Raw genomic sequence first — 24,689 nt, forward strand, 5'->3', positions numbered from 1 at the left:
CTCCTTTTAAGAAAAAAACTGAATGGAAAGTCATCAGAGAGGAAGAAAAACCATGAGAGACTCTTAACTATAGGAAACAAACTGAGAGTTGCTGGAGGGGAGGTGGGTGAGGAGACGAGGTAACTGGGTGACAGGCATTAAGGAGGGCATGCGATGTGATGAGCGCTGGGTGTTATATGCAACTGATGAATTACTGAACACTACATCAGAAACTAAGTATGTACTATATGATGGCTAAATGAATTGAAAATCAATCAATCAATCTCTGCCTGTTGCTGAAGTTGGTCCCTGGCCTGCAATTCAGGGTCCTCCTGGAGCCTCAGGACGTTTTTACCCAGTGCCACCTGGTGGAGTTGGGATAGAGCTGAGACATTGCTTTGCCCTGGCTGCCTCTCTGGAGAGAGTGAGTCACCACGGGGCTCACCTGTGGCCCTTTCCCCCCACAAACAGAACAGGCTATGAGACAGCCATACTGGATGATTCTCAAGAGTTGGCGCTGGCACCACACCCAGCTCCTGTCCTCAGCCTGGGAACACAGGGCTGGTTCCAGCAAAGTGCAACATGCAAGATCATTTACACTACATTCACAAGGATTCAAACTTCCCTTGCCTTGACAGATTTCTCATCTCTGCCCAGTTCCCAGCTCTGTAGCAGTAATGCTTCAATGTTCCAAGAGGTGGACATGCTCCTGCTTTCCCCATCAGCACTCCCAAAGTGAAGACAGGTTGGAAGTCAGCATTTCATCAGAGTTGGAAGGAAAAACTCACCACTCCATTACCTTTTACATCTCAGCTTTGATTGAAAGCAAATGACAGGAAATGAATTGAGAAGGACTTAATTATTTTTTGAAGTACCTGAAAATCAATTACTAGGAGAGTATTTTGTTAGATTCATTTGTTATGCTGTTTTTTTTTAATTTTTATTTATTTATGATAGTCACAGAGAGAGAGAGAGGCAGAGACACAGGTGGAAGGAGAAGCAGGCTCCATGCACCGGAAGCCCGATGTGGGATTCGATCCCCGGTCTCCAGAATCGCGCCCTGGGCCAAAGGCAGGCGCCAAACCGCTGCGCCACCCAGGGATCCCTGTTTTTTATTTTTATTATGCAACAAATGTTATGTGTGGAAGTGCAACAGGCAGGGGTTCAGTGTGGATTCAATCCCTGGTGTCACTTTTTCCTTGCTGTGTAATCCTGGACAAGTTGGTCAAATTCTCTGAGCCTCAGTTTTCTCATCCTGAAACTATCCCAGAAATTCTAGTAAGGGTTAGATAAAATAATGTACCACAAGAGACTTACACAGTGTATACTGCCCAAAACGTACCCACTGGCATAAAGGTAGAGTTACAGTTATAGAGAACGTGTCAACAAAGAGTAGTCCTAGCAGGGCCCTGGCTTGGTACCTGTGGAAGGTGTGCAGCCTTCGGGCCAGCAGGTGCTCCAGTGCCTGCACCTTCCCCAGGAGCAGGCCCCGAACCGCTGTCTCCTCTCGGCTGGCTGGGCTGATGCGCTGTGCGGTCAGGCGCCAGACATGGATCTCGTGCTTCAGTTCTGTAGGAAAGGAAAGATGAGGCTTGAGTCTCCCACAACCTCAGACACCAGCAGGCATTCCACCCTCCTCACCATCTTCCAAGACCAGGAAAAACATACCTGATGATGCACATATGTCTCAAGGGCCAAATCAAAGCAATAGCTTCTTAGCATTCATGTTATTGTAATGGAACCAGGAGACAAAGCCCACATTAAAAAATTACCATGGATGCAAAGTAATGTGATTTGGGTAAAAGATAAATTCTTGAATATACATATCAATGCTAGCCCCTAAGAACCTTTTCCCCTCCCAGGAAATTACTTCTTGCAGCCAGAAGTTTGGGTCCCTCAGTTAAAATCCAGGCATTGCCTAATCATTGAAACAGATCTAGTGAACATTGGAAATACAAGTGTAATTCTCAGCAGGAGGGCATGTAGCTAAAGCAGGAGGTAGGGAATGACTTCCCTTCTGACTAGGCCTACAAACTGAGCTTGTTGTCCATGAAAGAACACAGCCGAGAGACATAGACAACTTTATGAAATGCTCAAGCTAATATAATGAGGCAAATTTCACCCACAAATGAATTCAGGCATCTTCTGGTATAGAAGAGTAGAAAAAGGGAATTGTCAATCTATTGACTCCTAAAGTATCAAAATATTTCATGAAAATTTGCATTTAACCTCTATTTTACAGTTAAAGATGCTACATAAATTTATCAAAATATCCACCAAAAGAATACAAGGAAGCATGGTATTTTTATGAATCACCTCTTATGTGCAAAGTACTATACCACATATTACAAGAGTTCAAGATGAAATTAAAAGACAGATCCCTTTCTCAAGCAGGAGCACTTGACAATGAGCTCAGAGAAGAGGTGTATGGCAGAGTGATTATCCAAATCCTGTGAAGTAGCACGTACTTGTGGGTTCAATGACTAGGAAAATACCATCTTTTATGCCCCTTCTATTCAGTAAACAAGTGTTGACCACCTACTATATGACAGACCTGTTACAAATGCTGAGAAAACAAGTATGAGCTAGGCAGAAACACAGACTGCAAATAACGTGTGTCAAGACTCACAAAAGAGAATCAACAGAGGATAGGGGCACTAAAACCATTTCAGTTAACACATGATTTTCTCTAAAGCCTCAGCCTTACAAAGATGAAAAGCTTTTAGTACTAAGATATGGATTGTGCTTTCATTCAGTACATATTGTTACTTTGCAGCATAAGAAACTCAACATTAAAAGGAGGAGCAGGAGGAGGAGAAAACCGAAAAAACTAAGCTCCTGAAACAATGAGCCAAAAACACCACACAGGGACAAGAATAGGAAGATGAAAAAAAAAAAAAAAAAAAAGGAAGATGAGACTATGCTGTCTCAGTGGATGTCCACATAGTGCCAGTGTTTCACCCAATGCTCTGAACCACATTACACAGAAGATATCATTCAAAGCCCATCCATTAGAAAGCAAGAAAGCAAGAAAGCAAGAGAAAGAAAGAAAGGAAAAGAGAAAGAAAGAAAGGCTATCCATAAAGTACAGAGACTTTCCAGCCAGTCTTTCAAGGCATGCTGGTGATAGACACTTCTCCAAGTGGCTGATCAACTTAAAGAGCTAAACAAGAGCATTGCTAGTTTCTGGGGCTAATCCATGGGGTACAGGCTGGGAGTCCTCTCCCTATCTGTGTGTGGAGAAGCAGAGCCTGGGAGCCACTGCTGCTTCTGTGAAAATGCTCTGTCAGGTCCCCAGGCTCCTTTCTGCAGGTGTCCTCTCCTGAGACGACTTCAGCCCCCTCATACACACCCAGAGCCTAGCTGCCTTCTAACCCATCAAATCAAACAGGTGGAGCTATTCTCCTCAGCAAAACCCATGCATTAATGTTCAGGTACTGTACTTTTGTTCTAATTTTTTTTTTTGTTCTCCTAATTTTTGGATGAAAGACATTATCAACTAGCAGGGAATTTAGTTGAGAGAGAGATTTTGCCAAATGAAAAGAAGCTCATTGCCTGCACCCAGAACTCAGTTTACCCAAGTGTATTTGCTCCTCAGTTCCCAGGCTGCCTCCACACTTCTACCATTTCCCTACCCTGTGATCTCTGCTAAGCTCTAAGACCCTGGTTTCAGTGGGCTAATTGATATTGTTCTCTGCTGCTTGTGCTGCCAAGGTTCAAAGATAAACATTCTATCTTCTCCCTACAAAACTCTCTCCCCTCACTTTCTTCATTTTTATATGACATCATTAATCTTCCAGGTACATGAGCCTGAAATGTCATTTTGGTCTTATCAGTGCCACTCTCCACTATTTTTGGGTGAACATTACTGGGCATGTATAGGTGTCAGATAACATGCTAGATGCTAAAGGAGAAAAATTTATAAGTTACAAGATGAGTCTCTAACAAGATAGAAAGAAATATAAGCTCTATCATAAGTAAACATGAGCCAGGGCAATACTGGTCACAAATGGAGTTTGGGATAAACTGGTATGGTTCTTATAGGATCCACCTGTTCCTACCCCAGGTCACCAGCTTATCTAGGCCTCATATTCTCACACATGGTGATTCTGATTGTTCCTCAGTAACCTCTGACTGGAGTCACTTCCTACCAATCCACCCATGGTTAGTCATAAATAGATAGTTATATAAGTAGATATAAAGAGAAATCTATCTATGTTCCTACTTACCTATCTTCTAGGAATATAAATCTATCTAGACTGATACATCTAGAAAGATGGATAAATGTGGGCAGACAGATAGATAGGTTCCTTCTTTCAAATATCCATTGATTCCCCATGGCTTGCAGAATAAAGCCAAAGATCTTTAGGGAAGATCAAGATCCTCAAAAGGTAAGCACTACTGTGAACTCTGATCTTGCTGTATAAGCTCTTACCTTTGCCATACTGGCCTCTGACCAGGAGACATCATTAGATGTCTCATCTCCACCTCTCTGATTACCTCTAGCCCCTATCTTCCTGAGCTTCTCAATGAAGCTCCTATAGCATTACTTGAGGTTATTGTATACCTGGAAAAAAAAAAAAAAACAGGCGAAGACATTACCATGTGGGATATATTCTCTCTCCCAGGAGGTGGTGGCTGCCAGAAAGCCTAGAGGAGGGTCATCCAGCTCCAAGTGATGAATCTGAGGGGAAGATGCCCAGGCCAGGAGTTGAGGAATGGAATTCTACTATTACAAGATTCTGTTTGTGTTAAGCAGTATAATATCAATTGAAGTTAGTGGTATAACTATCACTAAACTCACAAAACACAACTATAGCCAAAATGTAACAGAAAAAAGAAGAGGTAAATGAAATATTTTTGAAATAATTAATTCAAAAGAAAGCATAAAATTAGGGAAAAGGGGATAAAGAAAAGAAGGCACAAATAGAAAACATGATGATACACTTAAATTTAACCATATCATGAATCATAATCTAACATACCAATTAGGGGACAGAGATTGTCAGATTGGATAAAAAAGCAGACTCAACTGCTAGCTACTTGCAAGAAATGCACTTTACATATAAAGACACAGTGAAAGGATGGAAAAGATATGCTATACTACCACTAGTGAAGAGAAAGCTGGAATTGCTACATTAACAAAATTGATTTCAGAGCAAGAACATGATTATGGATAAGGAAGGTTATTTTATAATGACAAAAGTGTTAATTCTTCAAGAGGAAATAACAACCCTAAATGTTTATGTACCCCAGTAACAGAACTTTGAAATATATAAAGCAAAAATCACATATCTGCAAAGAGAAATAGACAAATCCACAACCATAATTAGAGATTTCTATTTCCATCTCTTGATAATTGATAGAACAAATGGATAGAAAAATCAAATACAGAAGACCTGTTCGTTGCATTATCAGCCAACTTGACCTAACTGACCGTACTGACAAAACCCCACCAAAACAGCAGAATACATATTCTGTTCTGTTGCACATGGAATGTTTATAGGGCTAAACATTTAATTCTAGCCATAAAACAATCTTAAGAATTTTAAAAGGATTCGAGTTTTACCACATATAGTCTCTGATATAGGTAACTGCAAAATACCTAAATATTTCCTAAATAAGCACATCTAAAATATCTAAGGATCAAAGAAATCAAAGGGGAAATCAGAAAGTAATTAGAACTGAATGGAAATTAAATAAAACATATGAAAACTGGTGGCAGGTCACTGAAACAGTACTTAGAAGGAAATTTAGAGCACTGAACACCTGTGTTAGAAAAGGAAGTATATATAAAATAATCTCAACCTCTACTTTAAGAAACTAGCAAAAGAAAAATAAATCAGCCCAAAGTAAGCAGAAGTAAATAAATATCAGAGTAGAAATCATTAAAAGAGAAAAAAATGTAGAGAAAATCTTTATAATCAGAAGCTGTTTCCTTAATATCAACGAAATTAATCAACTCTAACTAGACCAATCAGAAAAAAAGCAGACACAAATTACCAATATCAGAAATGAGAGATTACATGATCAGAAATATCCATTAAAAGGATAATGAAAGAATATTATGAACAACTTTAGAATAATTCTTTCAACAACTGAGATACAATAGATAAACTCCAGGGATCCCTGGGTGGCTGAGTGGTTTAGCGCCTGCCATCAGCCTAGGGCATGATCCTGGAGTCCCTGGATCAAGTCCCACATCGGGCTCCTGCACGGAGCCTGGCTTCTCCCTCTGCCGGTGTCTCTGCCTCTCTCTCTCTCTCTCTCTCTCTCTCTCTCTCTGTGTGTGTGTGTGTGTGTGTGTGTGTGTCTCATGAATAAATAAATAAAATATTTTTTAAAAACACAATAGATAAACTCCTTAAAAGATACAAATTACCAGTAATAACTTAAGAAGAAATAGGATAATCGTAATAGCTAGCCCTAAGTCTATGAAGGATTTTGAGTTTGTAGTTAAACCTTTCCCCCACACACCCCACACACATACATCCAGGTCTGTAAATGTCCTAACAAACATTTAAGGGGATAGTAGCAGCAATTCTATACCATCTCTTCCAAAAATCTGAAGAGGAGGGTGTGATTCTGTACTCATTCTATGAGGACAGCAAAAAAGACATTACAAGAAAGTAAACTCTATACCAGTATCCCTAATGTACCCAGACACAAAAATTCTATACAAAATATAAACAAGAAGCAACTTAAGCTGATATTTGGTGAACAGGAGGACAGACTGGTGGTTATTTGTGCTTTTTTGCCAAATAAGTCATGTTCTTTTCCTTTTTTTTTTTTTGAAAGATTTTATCTATTTATTCATGACAGAGAGAGGGGGAGAGAGAGAGAGGCAGAGACACAGGCAGAGGGAGAAACAGGCTCCATGCAGGAAGCCTGATGCGGGACTCAATCCTGGGTCTCCAGGATCACACCCTGGACTGAAGGTGGTGCTAAACCACTGAGCCACCCAGGCTACTCAGTCATGTTCTTTTCCATTCTGGGCCCTTCCTAGGTTGATTCATCCTGGCCCCGTGACCAGTGGGGCCTAGTGACAATCAAGATGACAAGCTATGAACAGAGGCATCCCATATCGGTCAAGAATGGAGCGGAACAAGCGGTTCTCTCTACTTTGATGATCAACAGCTCAGGGCTCTGAGAACCAATGACAAGCAGGGTACTCCCAGTGCACAGGGGCAATGAAGCCAAAGAGAAGAAAAGAACAGTGCTTTGCAATTCACTGAGATTTCAGGGTTACTTTTTTTTTACTGCAGCATAACCAAACCTGTTCTGACAAATGCTCTAGATGCCACTACAGACTCACTGAACCCAAATCTCTAGGATAGGGCCTGGGAAACTGCAGTTATAATAAGCATGCTAAAATTGGAGAGCCCTATGACCCACAGTGGCCCAGAGCAATTGCCCTGACTGCACAGCTCTGTGCTGATTTACAGCTTGTCTTGGCATTGGCATAGGGTTTCAGCATCATCCAAGTCCCAACCATTTCTTCCCACTTCCCTCAAATGTTTCTCAACTCCTTACTCAGGAAGAGTGGAGAAGTTGATTATACAGATTTGTTTCATATACTTCTAAATCTGTGTATCCTAAATTCATGTCAAGATAGCATTCTCCAGAAGAGCTTATTAACAGCACAGAATTCCTGGGGGTGGGCCTGGTAATGTAAACATATAACAATTGTTCTCAGGTCATTCTGATCATCAGGGAAGTTGGGGGAGAAGCTAGCATAACAGGACAAGATAACTTTCTAACTCTCCACTGAGATACAGCTACACCTGCACAATCAAATTGTTATTGACTGATTATCCATTGTGATCACAGTTTCCTTAGCTCTCCACTGGTGTGACCCTTTCCATCAGAAAACTAAAACTAAATATTAAGTTATCAGATTTTACACATACTAGTTGATGGCAAAACATTCTGAATATCTCTCAATGGGTTTTATGGATTGTATTATGTCCCCCACCCAAATTCATGTATTGAAGTCCTAATCCCCAAGACCTATGAATGTGATTTTATTCAAAAATAGGGTTGTTGCAGGTGTTATTAGTTAAGGTGAAATCATTAAAGTGGTCACAAATCCAAGATGACTAGTGTCCATATAAATGGGGGAAATGTGAACACAAACACGCACAGGGAGAATGTCACATAAACATGAATATGGCCATCTAAAAGCCAATGAGATAGGCCTGGAAGAGATTCCTCCACTTGGTTGGTTGGTTGAGCCAATCAACCTTGCACGCACTTTGATTTTGGACTTCCAGCCTACAAGACTGTGAAGAAATAAGCCACCTCTTCTGGCCTATGAAGTACTCTTAGCATCTGTGGAAATAATCCATCTGTTGTTTAAGCTGATCAGTCTGTGGTACTTTGTTACAGCAGTCCTAGAAAACTAATACATTGGTCAATGGCAAAAATGGATCAAGGCATCTCACCGCCAGAAATATCTTTTAAAAAAAGTCAGTTTTGACTAAATTCTTCTTCAAAATAGGGAAGTAATGGGATTATATGTAGTTTCCTCCATTATAAAGCTGTAAGAGAACAGAAGGATCTGGGACTCTTTTTTTTCTCAAGAAAGGCACATCCTGCTCTATAGACCATCAGAGATATGGAATTATCAATGCCATCAGGGAAATACAATCTTTCTCCAAAATAAGCAAACTATGCTACATCAGCAGGAAGCTATTTCAACCTTGCAGCCAATAGAACTATTCTATTTGGCCCCCAAAATCTGTGTGTGCACCTGCTCTTCCCTCCTGTACCCTATGCTGGGTTTTACCCCCCCCCCAAAATCAGGTCCATGGGTGGGGACCATGCCAATCCAACTGCCCCATGAACAGCTGAAGCACAGGGAGTGTGCCCACTTGTCCTGCACTTACATCCCCTTCACTTGGGACTAGGCTGAGTGGGCACTCAGAAACTCCTTATTGCTTGATCATGTTTAAAGCATCATTTCTAGGAACACCTGGGTGGCTCAGCAGTTGAGTGCCTTGCCTTTGGCCAGGGGCGTGATCCTGGAGTCTCAAGATTGAGTCCCACATCAGGCTCCCTACATGGGGCCTGCTTCTCTGTGTGTGTGTGTGTCTCTGCCTCTCTCTCTTTCTCTATGTCTCTCATGAATAAATGAAATCTTAAAAAAATAAAAATATTTAAAGTACCATTTCTATATCCACAAGGATGCTCCAATACTTTGTGCATGTGATTAATAAGTATTGCCTAACATAGAAATTTCTGCTTATCATTCCATTTCTCTGGGAGAGGTGGGTGACTAAATTTTACTAAGAACAAGCTTGGTTTATATAGATGACTCTTGAGAGGGTATATAAGACAATGTTTTCCAAACTAGAACAAAAATAGTCAAACTCTGAATACAAAAGTCACGCATGAAAGAAAGGCAGATCTGCTTTGTACAGTCACCATCTGATGAACAGGAGGACTGATAAGAATACATTTAGATCATCAGCTTTTCATAAAGAAATAGTACTTTTTTTTTTATCTTACTAAAGATCAAGAAAACTTGAAGTCCTATCCAGTACAAGGATACAGGAATAACAGGATGAGAGAGGTAAATATACAATCTATGAGCTCTGTGAGGACACCACACCATCTGAAATCACAAAGAAGGAAATGCACCTTTGTCACTGTGTTCCTATCACCCAGTTATGCTCTGTTACCCAGGCAACCTGCACAATGTCCTGTACAGGGTCTGGCTGAGAAAAGGATAGCTGTTTCCCAGATAATCTATTGCTTCTAATATATAGGGATCAGTAATATTCTCAATAAAACATTTACTAAAATTTTTAAGTAAGAAAAATACAAAGACAAAAGATGGTCATGAACCCTCTTCCTGCTGGCTGGTGCCTCATCAATATATTCTTGATAAACACAGCACAATGTCGGGCAGCCCTGGTGGCGCTGCAATTTAGCGCTGCCTGCAGCCCGGGGTGTGATCCTGGAGTCCCGGGATCAAGTCCCACATCAGGCTTCCTGTATGGAGCCTGCTTTCCCCTCTGCCTATGTCTCTGCCTCTCTCTCTCTCTCTCATGAATAAATATATTTTTAAAAATCTTAAAAAAAAAAAACATGGTACAATATCCTCTGTGCTGGATTATGTTACTATTTTTGTAATCACATTTAATCTCAAAGTATAACATATTTGAACACTAGTCTACATGCTTTGCTATTTGTGTTGTATACATGTGGTTTAATGATGTCATGGTATACGAACTATATCCAATGGCCACTGCTTCCCAGATTTCACCCTAAAGAAAATTAAAGAAAGGCCATGGATTTAAAGTCCCTGAAAGCACAGAGCATACCAGGAGGCAGACAGGAACATACTGAGTATGCAGCATCCCAGTGACCGACATTTCCCTGATGTTCTAAATGTAAGAAACCTCCTGCCTTTTTTGTGGCAACGTCCTCCGGAAAAAAAAAAAAAATTATTATGATAGTAAACTCTGAGGCTATATGAGATGCTGCTTATACTCACCAACAATCTCACTGGGTTCCTTGTTATAAAGCTTTTTGTTCCAGAAAAGAAGTCTAAGGAGTGGGAAGGAGAACAGGAGAATGAAGCAAATCCCAACGAACATGTGTGCAGTAAATCCTGCGAAGTCCAGGCCCTGGAAATAGGAAAGGGGAAATTAAATGACAAATGGGATTCTCCTCTGTATAGGCATGGTTCCCACTTCAGGATCTTCCAAATGAGAGATCCAGGGAAAGCTGAGCACTAAGACCCAGCAGGGGCAGGCATGTCAGAGTAGTGGGTGTTAGCTAGAGGGCCACAGGGCCCAGCATAAAACCCACAAAAGAACAAGGACTCTTCTCTACAATTTTGAAAATGTTTAAGCTTTGTTTCATATCAATAAACCAAGTCCTACCTGAATAACAAGCAACCTTAGGAGAAAACAAAAACAGGTTATCACAGACAATCTCAACCTTAACTGGGTCTACTTTCACTACTGGATGGACACATTCTCCCAGGATGAAAAAAGACAGACGGAGGCAAAACTTAAAACTATGTGGCAATAACTGCCTATTTCCAGGTAAGATGTGTCTTTTTAATATTTCATTTAAGTCCCTGCTATCGGGCAGCCCAGTGGCTCAGCGATTTAGTGCCGCCTTTAGCCCAGGGCCTGATCCTGGAGACCCAGGATCAAGTCCCACCGTCAGGCTCCCTGCATGGAGCTTGCTTCTCCCTCTGCCTGTGTCTCTGCCTCTCTCTGTGTGTGTCTCTCATGATAAATAAATAAAATCTTAAAAAAAAAATAAGTCCCTGCTGTCAATGTGAAAGAACATCCTTGGTTGATGAGCACAGCCCTCTGCAGGGTGGCCAAAGGCCATTAGGAGTGAGGAGGCCCAGAATGTCCCTTCTGGCCATAAGGTCCCAGGCAGGTGCTTCTCCCTCCCCTCATACTTCCTTTGCCCCTCTGCAGAACTATTTGTCATGGTCAGCTGCTGAGGACGTCTCTGCTTTGGGATAAAAATCCCCTACTAGCTTAATCTGTCAGGGATTAAGTCAACAGCATCATTGGCTGGTTTTGTCTGTCTTTTACTCTGTGCTTATACAGGTGATCCCTGAATGTAATTAATATTGTTTGAAGGAAGGTCCCCACAAAGGCAGAGGTGCTTGTATCCTGAGTAATTCTGGGCCCTTTTTTGCACATATTAACTATAATTTTTTGTCCTGTTAGAAATGATGGGACAATTGAAAAAACAAGTGATGGGTAGACTAAAGAAAGAAAAGGACTAAGGGGCTCCAGAGTGGGTCTCCACAACAAAACACAGCTTTGAGGGGAAGTATATGGTTGCTAGTAGAGTTGTAATGGGTGGAATTATTAAGTGAGAACAATGCAGAGTGTGGGAAAATCCCAGCTGAAAATTTTAAGAAATAATATAGGCAGATGCAATGTATCATGGGATGTAAATATTTTCACTAAGTTTATTAGGTGCATGTATCTGGGCCTCCCTGCTTTACAAGCCTCTGTACCTTCCTACACTTTTCTCCTTAACGTCCTCAGTAACAAAACCACCCACTATTATACTTGCATCAATCTAATGCTTAAATGCAGCCTTTTCTTGCAGGGTGCTGGTTCTATTTTGCCCCTTTCAGTCTTATTTTGTACTTTTTTGGTTTTTCTCCACTCAGATACTCTCTGCTTAATTTTTTCACAAAGCCCTCATTCAATAGTGGAAGTGGCCAAAATTTGAGGCATGTAAAACTATGAAAACAGGATTCCCCCCAAATCAGATTAGAACATCCATAGCTGCATAAACTACATATATCCAAGGGGAATCCAGCTGAGCTACTTCTGGTGCACCAATATCACCTTCTAGGGAAGATACCCTCAGACTAACTCTGGAACAAGTCAGAACAGTCAACTGAGTTATAGTAGGGCTTAGCTGAATCCACCGAATATTTTAGTAAATATCATGATATAATCTGAAGATAGAATCAAGTCTGGAGACTCAACAAGGAGAAGACCCCCGGTGTTACATGAGTGGATATGATAACAGGAGGGATCTGATGTGGGACATCCTGCATGTGAGGGATACTTCGAGTATGTGGAGGAGAAGTCATAAAATACATGCATCTGAAGGAAGCACAAACCTTCCATGTTCTGCAGAAATGTGGAAGTGGGTGATCCCAGTACACAGAAAACAGCAAGCCATAGAGGGCATAAGCTCCACTACAGAATGCTGACCCAAGAGGAAAGATGGTCAAAAAAGCAGAACCCCAAGACCCACAGAAATTGAAGAGCCATGTGGAAGCAGAAATCCCACAACAGAGACTAAGTGGAAGTGACCAGAAGGAAGACCAGGAAGCAGCAGAGAGTGATACCATCAAAGTTGTCAGCTGATTAAGTAGAAGAAAATCATGGTGAAGAGCAGCAAAAGAACACCCCAGCATGGATAGCACATGGTGGGAAAACCAAGGGAACATCCCAGTGTACACATCTCTGGGGCACCGTTGGAAAAGCCTTCCTCTGATCTGTGAGTTGTCATTCAGAAGTACAGGGACATGGCTCCCCTAAACAAATTTTTCAACTATTATTTAAAAAATAGTTAAGGGGTGCCTGGGTGGCTCAGTCAGTTAAATATCCAACTCTTTTTTTTTTTATTTTTATTTATTTATGATAGTCACAGAGAGAGAGAGAGAGAGAGAGGCAGAGATACAGGCAGAGGGAGAAGCAGGCTCCATGCACCGGGAGCCTGACGTGGGATTCGATCCCGGGTCTCCAGGATCGCGCCCTGGGCCAAAGGCAGGCGCCAAACCGCTGCGCCACCCAGGGATCCCTAAATATCCAACTCTTAATTTCAGCTCAGGTCATGATCTCAGGGTCTTGATATGGAGCCTACTTAGGATTCTCTCTCTCCCTTGGCCCCTCACTACTCTAAAAAAAAAAACAAAAAAACAAAAACAACAACAAAAAGCAATAGCCCCGTTCACCACTGGTGAGTCTCCCTAGAACAGGCATAAAGGAGTAAATGTAACTAGCAAAGGAGGATTATATCCCCATTAGCCTGTTAGGAGATGAAGGGACAACACACTATTGGTCATGGAATCCTATAGTGTAGGAGGACCCTGGAAGTCTTCCCCACCTATGTGTTCAGTACTGGAAAACCTGCCAGTAGAGAACCATCCCAAGGAATCTGGGAGGAGTGAACAGGGTGTGGAAAAGATATGGTGGAAGAACTTTCCTCCTAACTTCCTGTATTATCTTCCTAATCCTCAGAGAATGTGGAAGAATTTCTTTACTGTTCCAAAGTCCAGTACTGATTTGTTTGTTTTTATTACTTCTCTAAACTACTTAACTTTCTTCATGAATATTTTAAAAATTAATTTCACAATTTTTATTTTATAATCTTTTTTCTTTCTAATTCATTTCCTGGATGAACAACAAAATAATGCAAAATAAATGTGCACAAAAATGTATGGTTGTGCTGTCATTGGTAATGAGGCTTTATAAATTAATCTCTGCTGCAGACACTATCCCTGGAACTATGAATTCATTTGCATTCTCTATACAAATAAGTATTCTCTTATCTCTAAGCTACAATAAAATAAATTAAAACCACTCTTGATTATCCATTAAAGGACATTCATTAGATACATTTCCTGTAAGATACATTTTAATCCCAAAATTCAAGGAAAATCATTAAGTGGAAGACAAGGAACTCCATCTTCAATAAATTAAGGAGAACCGTAAGGCCAAGTTCCCAGAGGATGTCACTTTGGCACAAAGCTGTGTGAAGAGCTTCGGCTGAGTCTCATGCAGAGTGAGTGCTCACCTTAAGGGCCCTCTGTGTATTTTTGCAAAAAATTCACCTTTGTCCCCTACTACCATATTTAAATTCTGGATATGTACAACAGCATGTCAGCATATAATGGAGGAATATGGGAATAGTCTGATGGACTGCTCTTTTTCTTTAGCTGTCTATAGACTTGGTAGAGGCCCAGGACTCTTGGGTCACATTCCACTGCTTAGGTGAGAGCGGATTTAGGTGAGAGAGGATTCCAAGGGAGTCCTAAGGGAGGGCTTAAAATAATGCATGGTTAACTCGGTTTATGCCCAAGAAAGGCATCATCCTTGGGATTTTACATTTATACTAATGTGATCCTGGCCAGGGACAGCTAAGCTGTTGCATTAATTCATTAATATGTTGTAACAAGAAGAAGAAAAAAGAAGAGATGAATAACAGAAACTGAAATTTCTAAAAACAGCCTAATGAAATACAGTAGTCATACTCTCACTTGGACTATTTCTATATCTATTCTACTACAAATTTTTTCTATTTGAACTTTTAAGATTTTAGAGTTTATATTTATGTATGTAAGCCATTTTTTAGTTAATTTTTGGGTAAAGTGGGAAGCGTGGGCTGATGCTCATTTTTCCTACATATTTGTTTCCTACATATTTGTTTCCTACATATTTTTCCTACATATTTGTTCTAGGACCATTTGTGAAAAAAATAATCCTTTCTTCACTAAATTGGCTTTCCACCTTTGTCAAAAGCATTTGTTCACCTATGTGGGGGTCTGTATCCAGACTCTCTACTTTTTACCTATTCACCTGCAGTGATGCCAATACCACACTGTCTTGGCTATTGTGGCTTTTATAGGAAGTATTGGAGATAGGTAGCACTAGCTCTCCCATTTTGTTCTTCCCATTAAGAGTTATATTTTGAAAAAAAAATTTTTTAAAAAAGAGTTATATTTTGGCCATTCTGAACACTTTAATTTCCATATAAATTTTAGAATCAGTTTGCCAATTGCTATCAAAAACAACAACCCTTGGTTTTGGTTTTGACAGGGATTGCTCAAATCTGTGGATCAATCTGGGAAGAACTGATATATTAACCACATTGGGTCTTCTGATCCATGAACAAAATATCTCTCTCCATTTAATTAGATCTTCTTTAATTACTCTGCAATGTTTTGTAGTTTTTAGCATATAGGTCTTGCATATGTTTGGTCAGATTTACCCTAAAGTATTTTATATATTGATGCTAATTTCCAATTGTTTATTACTAGAATATAGAAAATCACTAATTTTTCTATATTGATATTGTATTGCACATTTGTCAAATATACTTATTACTTCTAGAAGCTTTTTTGCAGATTCCTTCAGACTATCCACATGGACAGTCATGTCATCTGCAAATAAAAACTTTTTAAGTCTTCGTTTCTGATATGGATGCCTTGTATTTCTTGCCTTATTGTATCAGCTAGAGCCTCCAGTAAAATATTACATCGAAGTGGTGAGAACAGACATTTTTGTCTTGTTTCTGATTTAATGAAGAAAGCATTCAGTTTTCACATTTAAGTATGACACTAGCTATAGTGTTTCCATAGATGCTCCTTATTAGGCTGATGAAGTTCTCTTATTTTTCTAGTTTATTGAGAGATTTCAATCACTAATGGATGTTTGATTCTACCAGTTATTTTTCTGCATCTATTGAGATGATCATATGAATTTTCTCATGTAGTTTGTTAGTAAATTGCATTGATTGGCTTTTTAAATATTACAAATTCTACTTGGTCATGATGTATTACTCATTTTATATATCATTAAACTAGATATGCTTATTATTAAATTTTTACTTTTAAAAATTAAAAATCTGTGTTCATAAGAAATATTTATTAATAGTTTTCTTATACTGGTTTTGTCTGGTTTAGGTAACAGGGCCTCATAGAATGAGCTGGAAAGTATATCTTCTTCAATTAGCTGTAAAGCTGTATGTAAAATTGGTATTATAGCATTATTTCTTCCATAAATATTTATAAAATTCACCAAATAAACCATCTTAGCTTTGCTTTCTACATACTTTCAGTCCTATCCTCCCCACTCAAGGAATCATCAGATTCCTATACTATACCCTGGAAACTCTCTCAAGGCAGTAAACTGGGGCAATTATAGGATTCACCTCATTTGTTTCCCAATTCTCAGAGATCAGTCTTTTTTTCCTGATATACAGTATCTTCCTTACCACTGTCTGGTTTTGCTTTGTTGGGGGGGGTTGGTTTTGGGGGGGGTGTTCTTTTGTTTTGTTTTGTTTGGATTTTCATTAATTTTCTTTTGGGATATCTCAAGCAAGGCAAGAGAGTAAATCCAGTCTCTGTTACTCTACTTTAGCCAGAGAAGAAGCTGTGTTATCTTTTTTTACCCATGTGTATCCACATACAAAGAGACTAGATGCACCAAAGCATTAAGAGGATTTATCTCTGAATGGTGAGATTACAATACTTTTTAAAATTTGTATGTGCAAATTATATTTTCTACAATAGATGTATCACTGTAAAATAAAAATAAAACAGTATTTTTCTCTAAAATTGTTCTCTCCAATGTGTATGATGCCTATCCTGGATGATAGGTGTCCCTGGAATAGATTGCTGGGCTCTGCCACCTTCTGATGTGCTGCAGGGTAACATGATAATGGGCATACTGCTCAGTTCATGAAGCAACACTGGTAAGTGTTGCCAGCCAATTTCCTAGGGTAACTAGGGAGTATTAAAGTTTAGACAAAGCCACCTAAGTTATATCCTGAATCTCTGGAGTACCATGGGCCTACAAGATGGCTACCAACACCTCAGAGCCATGAACTCACAAAGGCTTAAATATTTTTATAGAAGACAGCACACACACACAAACACACTGACACACTTCACAGACACACACATAAACATATCATCTATAATAAATGTTACTAATTTGGAAGCATTTTTGCTAATACTTCACAGAAGAGATATTGAGAAAATTCAAATGACCAAAAATGACAATGAAAATTATATAATTTTAACTCTTTTAAGATACATAAAATACCATTTTAACTCTCTAATACTTGGTTTTTACTTTAGTGTATAAATAATATATTAATATTTATGAGAACTTTCAAAAAATTCCTAAAGACCTTCATTTTATGACTCTTTAAAAAAATCTTAAATTCTTCAGTAAATTCATCCACCACAGTTGAAAAATGCAAGGGGACAGATCATTTTATCCTTAATATTACTTGGAAGAAACCTCAGTTCCCATTAATATAAATATACTATGGCTAAGTAGATCACGTAATCCAATCACCAGACCACTTCACTCTACACTGGAGGATCAGTCACCTAACTTCCCCTCTCGAGATAACCAATAGCATTTAATATGAAGAAGTGATAGAGAAGAGCTTGGTTTCTAATAAAAGCTTCCACACTGGGTAGAATGTTAAATGGGCAAGTAAGCTGGGATCTATATTTGTTGAAAGCAATCCTGTTACACTGGTACATACCATCTTCCTCAACTCCTGGTTGGAAACAATAATGACATTTGGTGGGTCCCCTATGGCAGTGGCAGCTCCTCCGATATTTGTGAAGATCACTTCTGCAATTAGGACTTGTCTTGGATCAAGGTTGAGCACCTCACATAATCTGTCATAAATGGAGGAAAGTAAAAGTAGCCATGCTATTCAGTTGTGACAGGCCCATGTGCAATCTAAATATTTTGAAAGCACTTGTTTGTACAGAGGAGGCACATACACACCTGTAGGAAGTGCAATGCTGGGGGATAAACAAAAACAACAATGTTTACAGAGCTACAGTTGATCCTCAGAAGTGCATTTCTCTGAAAGTTAATTGGCCACCCATGTGAACCATCAGTGTGAAAATGTACCTTCCGACAAACATTATATGGTCTCATTTATTTGGGGAATATAAAAAATAGTGAAAGGGAATAAAGGGGAAAGGAGAAAAAATGAGTGGGAAATATCAGAAAGGGAGACAGAACATGAAAGACTCCTAACTCTGGGAAACGAACTAGGGATGGGGGAAGGGGAGGTGGGCGGGGGGTGGGGGTGACTGGGTGAGGGGCACTGAGGTGGGCACTTGATGGGATGAGCACTGGGTGCTATTCTATTGTTGGTAAATTGAACACCAATAAAAAATAAATTTATAAGAAAAAAAAAAGAAAATGTACCTTCCTCCCTTCCCCCCCCCCCCCCCCAGATCTGGAAGGAGCACACCTCCCTCTGTACAGGCCCTGGCACAAGTGAATGGATGCTGGGCACCAGACCCCTCTGAGTCGGGGTGGGGCAGCACACAAAGCAGCACCACTCAGTAGCTCACACCAAGCCTACCAGCCTAATTCCTTACCCACCTTCCCTTTCTCAGATGCTGAAGCCCTAATGTGTCTCCTCACCCCTTCCTTCTAACTACTTACCCATGGACTTCTTCCTTAGGGAAGTAGCACACACTCTATGGCTGTGGTTCCCTATCTTGGCTTGCACACTAGATTTATCTGGGAACCTGTGAAAATTCCTACTGCTCAGCCCATGACACACCAAGCCCTGGGAGTAGGCCTGGGCAGCAGCATTCTACAGCTCTTTAGGTGGATCCAGTGAGCACAAAGTTGAAAAAATTGCCTTAAAGAAGGTTTGGGAAACATATCATAGCCCACCACACCTGCTCATCCACAATGTCCATTTCCATATAGATACCAACCAAGCCTTGGGTCTCTAAGGTGCTGCAGAGGTCCTTCCCACCATCTCCCAGCTCAAAGCATAACCATCAGCATATCTGTGGGAGGATCAGCCTACAGAGCCATGTGGAAGCTGAAAATGGAATGGTATCCAGGGACCAGGGACAGGAATAAGCCCAAAAAGAGGATCAGACCCCAATCACCATCAGCAGCAGCAGCTCTCAGCAGGGGAAGCTCCCAGGATCTGCCTCCAGCAAGAAAATAATTAGGGTACACTAATCAATAATGCCAGAGCAAGCATAGAGATGGCATCCTATGTAAATGGGCCTAGCTGTTTAACTGTGAAGACTAACGCTACTCCAGACAAAGGCAAAAGAATGTTATTAAGCTCAAAAAGTCATGAAGAATATGGTAATATAAATAGTGAATCTAAGCACACTAACACTTGAATCTGAAAGATATAATTTTTAGACTAATAAATGGAATTGCTACTCTCACATAAAATTACAAAGTTAGTTCCTGGAACAGTGAGGATATAAACAAATTCCAGCAAGGCTGAGAAGATGACAGGAATATGGGTGCCCCCTAGAAGCCCACTCTCACTGGAGCTGTGGTTAGAGAGTGTACCAACACTCTGGGACCTGGCACATGCAGGTGATACTATGGTTTCCAAACCAGTGACAGCAACAGAGCTGCCTCAGTTGGAGGAGATGAGTGTGGCCTGCCTTATGCCCCCTGAGGTCTCCTCGAGGTTTGGTGCCTTTCATCAGCAGTATGTGTTACTGTTCCCAGCACCCTTAAAACATGTTCATTCCAGCATTCATTTGCTCTCAGAAGAACCTCACATACTAGGAGGTACTACATTCCCTTTGCAGGAAAGCTGTGTCCAAGTGTCCCCTTACCCCAAACCCCTGCCTACATGCCGGAGTGATGAGGCAGCCAAGTTTGCAGAAGCTCGGGCAAGAGACCAACTCTGCACCCTGCAGGCTGCACCTATGGGGCTGCACCCCACCACCACGACCACCCCACCACCCCCACCCAGGCTCCAATTTACTCTGCCTCTGAGAGTCATCAGTCTTCAAATGCCAAAGTCATTATCTAGAATTAGTCCTAAGCCCTGGAGGTAGTCCCTTATTGATCACTTTGAACTTGCTATATCTCCAGCCTCAAGTCCAGGAGGGTCTTTTATCCAACAGAATCCTCAAAACAGTAGCTTGGGTTAGGCACAACCCAGATCAATGTAGCTAAAGGGACTTGTCTAGGGCCTTTCATTATGTAGCTTGCTCCTCTGAATTCCCAGGGGGTATCTGTTTCCCTAGGATCAGCCAAGTACCAGGACATGATGGGTCCAAGCAGGGAAAAACCATGATATGCTGGAGAACCATCTTCAAGACAAAGAACATTAAGTATGGATAAAAGGAGGCACCTGTGTGACTCATTCAGCTGAGTGCCCAACTCTTGATTTTTTAAATTTTATTTATTTATTCATGAGAGACAGAGAGAGAGAAAGAGAGAGAGAGACAGAGGCAGAGACACAGGCAGAGGGAGACGCAGGCCCCACACAGGGAGCACGACGTGGGACTCAATCCCGGGACTCCAGGATCATGTCCCTGGCCAAAGGCAGCCACTAAACCACTGAGCCACCCAGGGATCCCTCAACTCTTGATTTTGGCTCAGGTAATGACCTCAGGGTTGTGAGACTGTCAGGCCAGATCCCACAACACTCCAAGGAGCCTGGTGAGAGCAAGATGGCTGCCCCACCTTCCCCAGTCCCTGGCTACATGCTCCTGCCCACATGGCAAGAGCTCCTACACTGTGCTCTGTTACACTTATGATCAGCCTAATGGACAAGAACTCCCGGCAACTAATGCTCTGTCCCTCATCCTGGGACAGCAAAGCCTGAGTCTTCTGACTCCTACAGATGTTTCTGTGGCCACCACTGCTGCTGTCATAGTTATACCCATAGCCAAAACCATAGCCATAGCCAAAAGCACTGAGCATCACGGTCCTGGGGGACATAGGCTAGACCAGGGCACACCAGCAAAGGGAAAGCAGGGGCTAGATTGAGAAGTCAGAGCATACCACCATGAGCCTGGATTAACGCCCAGGCAGGGCCACTCTGCATACCTTATGGTCACAGGAGTAAAAAGCAGCAATGTGGTCACATTGTCCAGGAAGGCAGACAGGACAGCAGCAATGAGACACAACATGATGATCATGGCCCACACTCTTCCTCGAGATAGTCGGTATGTCTAAAATATACACACACATAGAACAGGTCAGGATCAGTGGGGTTATAGAATAAATGTGATTTTTCATAGGGATTCTAAGAACTAGGAGTCCAAGAAAACACTCCATGGTGGATTGAAACTTCAGCCCATGGATTCCTACATTTGCTAAGATGAGGGAGTGATACCTTGTTCCTGGACATTCTGAATCCATGTTGGACTATACTCCTTCCCTCTGATTCTCCTCACAGTCCCCTGTGAGGGTTCATTGATTACAAAGTGATAGCACTGTATCCCTTTAACATTATCCAGTATTTTGCAACCACCTTTTGGTTAGACAGACTGGGCTGTGACCCTTAAGCCTGCAGATTGTTGGCAACTTGGCAACTTAAGATTTTGGGACTTTCAGTATCAAGATATTGAGAGACGCGGGGGGCGGGGCGGGTGCAGGCCCCTCTATCAGACACTGTGGCAATGGCCTTTACCCCGACCCTCCCTTCCCGTGCCCTCGCAATAAAAAAATAAATAAATAAAAATAAATAAATAAATAAAAAAGATATTGAGAGGAAGAGGCCAGATATTTGAAGGTGCAAGATGATACACAAAGATGGCAAAAATCATAGCATGGTTCTATCTTTCAGAGTTTGCAAAGACTTTGATGAGTAAATAATTTTTTAAAAGAACTTTCCAGTTCCAAAACAAAAAAAAAAATCAAGTACAACATCAGCTTTCACATTAGCACAGCATGGCAAGATCTCCTCTCACCAACCCTGAGTGATATAGCACCAGCGGAGTCTGGCTATTAGAACGTGCTGGTAGATTCTCTAGGATTCCAGTTATAAAAGTGAACATTTAGATGTTCAATGACTAGAAAGAAATCATTGAAATTATTTCACCAAAAAGCAAGTAATCAGAAGTTGAAATATTTAGATGCTCTAAAATGCAAAACAATATTTGATATGTAGCTTTCAACTTGCCAATTTAACCAATGTGACACAAACATTCAACTCAAATACTCCTTTCCTTGATTTCCTTCTTCAGTTTACTGAGAAAATGAAAGTTGCTCAGAGCCATCTAATTCTGCACAGCAACTGTACCCTGTATTAACAGCTGTGATTTTGAAAAGGAGAATGGAACTTTAAAATATTTGCTTTATTTTTAAAAAGGATTTTTATTTATTCATGAGAGACACAGAGAGAGAAGCAGAGACACAGGCAGAGGGATAAACAGGCTCCATGCAAGGAGCCCATTGCAGGACTTGATTCCGGGACTCCAGGATGGCACCCCGGGCCGAAGACAGGTGCTAAACCACTGACCCACCCAGGGATCCCAAAATATTTGCTTTAAATGGTAGTTTTATTAACTGAATACATCATGGCAAAAAATTAATTAATACATAAATATTAAATGCCACATCAAACCTACCTTTACAGCACAATAATCAAAAAATCCAGTTTCCGAAAATATAGCTACTAAGATCATCTGTAGGGAAAAACAGAAAAAGGAGTTAAGGAGACTCTTTTAGCAATGAGCCATCCTGAAAGGACATTGGAGTGATCAGTTGCAAATCTCAGCTCTGGCCTCTGCATGAAAGCTGTCACTTCATGAAGCTTCCTGCTCTCTTGCTGAGTGTAGTCCACTTACTAACTTCCTGAATGAAGGCTCTTATTAGCAGGTGTGCAGCTCTATATTTTTATCCAGGGATATATACCCTAGGTACACTATCATTCCACCTAATCTTCACAAGAAACATCAGATATTATCATTACTCTTTTTTTTTTTTTTTAAGATTTTATTTATTTGAGGGAGAGAGAGAGCAGGGGGAGAGCAGAGGGAGAGAGACATGCAGACTTTGTGCTCAGTGTGGAGCCTGATGCAGGACACATGATCGTGACCTGAGCCAAAACTAAGAGCCAGACCAACTAAGCCGCCCAAGTCCCCCTCATTACTCTCTATTATATAGCCCAGGACACCAGGGGACAGAAAAGGAAGATGACTTGCTCACAGTCACAAAGCTAAAAGCAGCAGAGGAAATGAGCCGGAATGTGGCCTTCTGCACATACATGTCCACATAAACAACAATTAAACACTTTAAGGTTTTTAAACTGGGTTATATTTTGTTTCCTAAAATAGTTAAACAGATTTTCATCACCAATCTGATCAAAACACATAAATAAGAGCAGTTACATTGAAATGATTATTCTCTGGTTCTATCTGAACCCAGAACTTGTGCTTCTTTCTAGTGATAACATAGAGACAATAACGAAAAGTAATGTGCCATTTATTACATATCTAATCAACCAGACATTTCAACCAGCTTGAACTTTCTGGAAGATTCTTTATTCCATCTCTGAAGATGGTAATATACCAATGTATAAACTTGGAATGAGAAGATACATGTGCAAGTACTAACTCTGCCGCTTAGAAGTAGTTAAATCTTGTCCAAACAAAATTCTTTAATTTTCTGTACTTTAGCTTTCTTACCTCACCTCTAAAGTTTTGTTCCTTGTAAGGCTGTTATAAAAATTCAGTAAAATTATGTAAATTAAAGTACTTAGAAAAGAGTAGGCTCAATATAGTCTTTTAAATATACTATACAAAATGAAAATTTCCAAAAATCAGTTTAGGCTCAGTACAAATATCCACCTTGTCTATAGTAACCATCAATGTTCATCCTAACCCAAATGGCCACCTATCTATAGAATGTGGTGCTTCACTCAACAATAAACGCTTCACATAAACTGAATTGAATGAGTAGGTCCTGTGTTGTCTTCCTTTGTGGAAGCTAGTCCACACATTTGCTGCCAAAACTATCCAGAAGAGACTGAGACTCAGGAATTGGGGTCAGTGGCCCCATCGGTGGCTGACTGCCATGAAATAAAGAGGTAAAGGGAGCAGCCTGGATATATAGACTATCTTTCCACCTCCAAATTTCTAGAATCCTAGAAGCTTGCTGAACTGACTTCAACTGAGAAAAAAATTAAACCATTTGTTATGGGCTCAATTGTGCCACTTTCCCCCACAAATTCATATGGTAAAATCCTAACCCCAGTACCTCAGAATAAGTTAAAGTGAAGCTCTAATCCAGTATGACTGGTATCCTTATAAGAAGAGATGAGCACACAGACACACACAGAGGGAAGACCATGTGAAGATACAGGGGAAAGATGATCGTCCGCAAGTCAAGTAGAGAGGCCTCAGAAGGAATCAACACTGCTGACACTTGGGTCTCAGAAATCCAGCCTCCAGAAGTGAGGAAATAAATTTCTTTTGTTAAATGTGGTACTTTATTATGGCAGCCCCAGCAAGCTAATACACAACTCACCTAAAGTGTTTTTTAACCTATTTTATGAGACATCTTCCTTCTTCTTTCCAAATGCCCAGGCCCTAGTATATACTTTTCAGGACCAACATGATTATGAACTTCTCTATAAAGCCTGAGTTCAGAGCACTGATCTATCTCTTTACACTCTAGAGGAGGCAGCTAGTTTGGATCATATTGAAGTTT

The 24,689-nt window shown here is 40.6% G+C and overlaps 1 protein-coding gene across 3 annotated transcripts in view; it reads right to left on the reverse strand.

Annotated features, from left to right (window-relative positions):
• OCA2 (OCA2 melanosomal transmembrane protein) overlaps positions 1 to 24,689 on the reverse strand; it is a 409,422-nt gene that overhangs the window by 235,868 nt on the left and 148,865 nt on the right. For 2 of the 3 annotated variants that reach the window (XM_041751148.1, XM_041751147.1), the window contains 5 exons: positions 22,607 to 22,663; positions 21,081 to 21,205; positions 17,770 to 17,908; positions 10,481 to 10,613; positions 1,401 to 1,548 (listed from right to left, as the gene is read on the reverse strand). In XM_041751148.1, the coding sequence (XP_041607082.1) occupies positions 1,401 to 1,548; positions 10,481 to 10,613; positions 17,770 to 17,908; positions 21,081 to 21,205; positions 22,607 to 22,663 (602 nt within the window). The remainder of the gene's footprint in view (positions 1 to 1,400; positions 1,549 to 10,480; positions 10,614 to 17,769; positions 17,909 to 21,080; positions 21,206 to 22,606; positions 22,664 to 24,689) is intronic. The other variant, XM_041751149.1, reaches the window with a different exon arrangement.

The sequence above is a fragment of the Vulpes lagopus genome, chromosome 4 (genome assembly GCF_018345385.1).
Source record: "Vulpes lagopus strain Blue_001 chromosome 4, ASM1834538v1, whole genome shotgun sequence".
Taxonomy (NCBI): Eukaryota; Metazoa; Chordata; class Mammalia; order Carnivora; family Canidae; genus Vulpes; species Vulpes lagopus.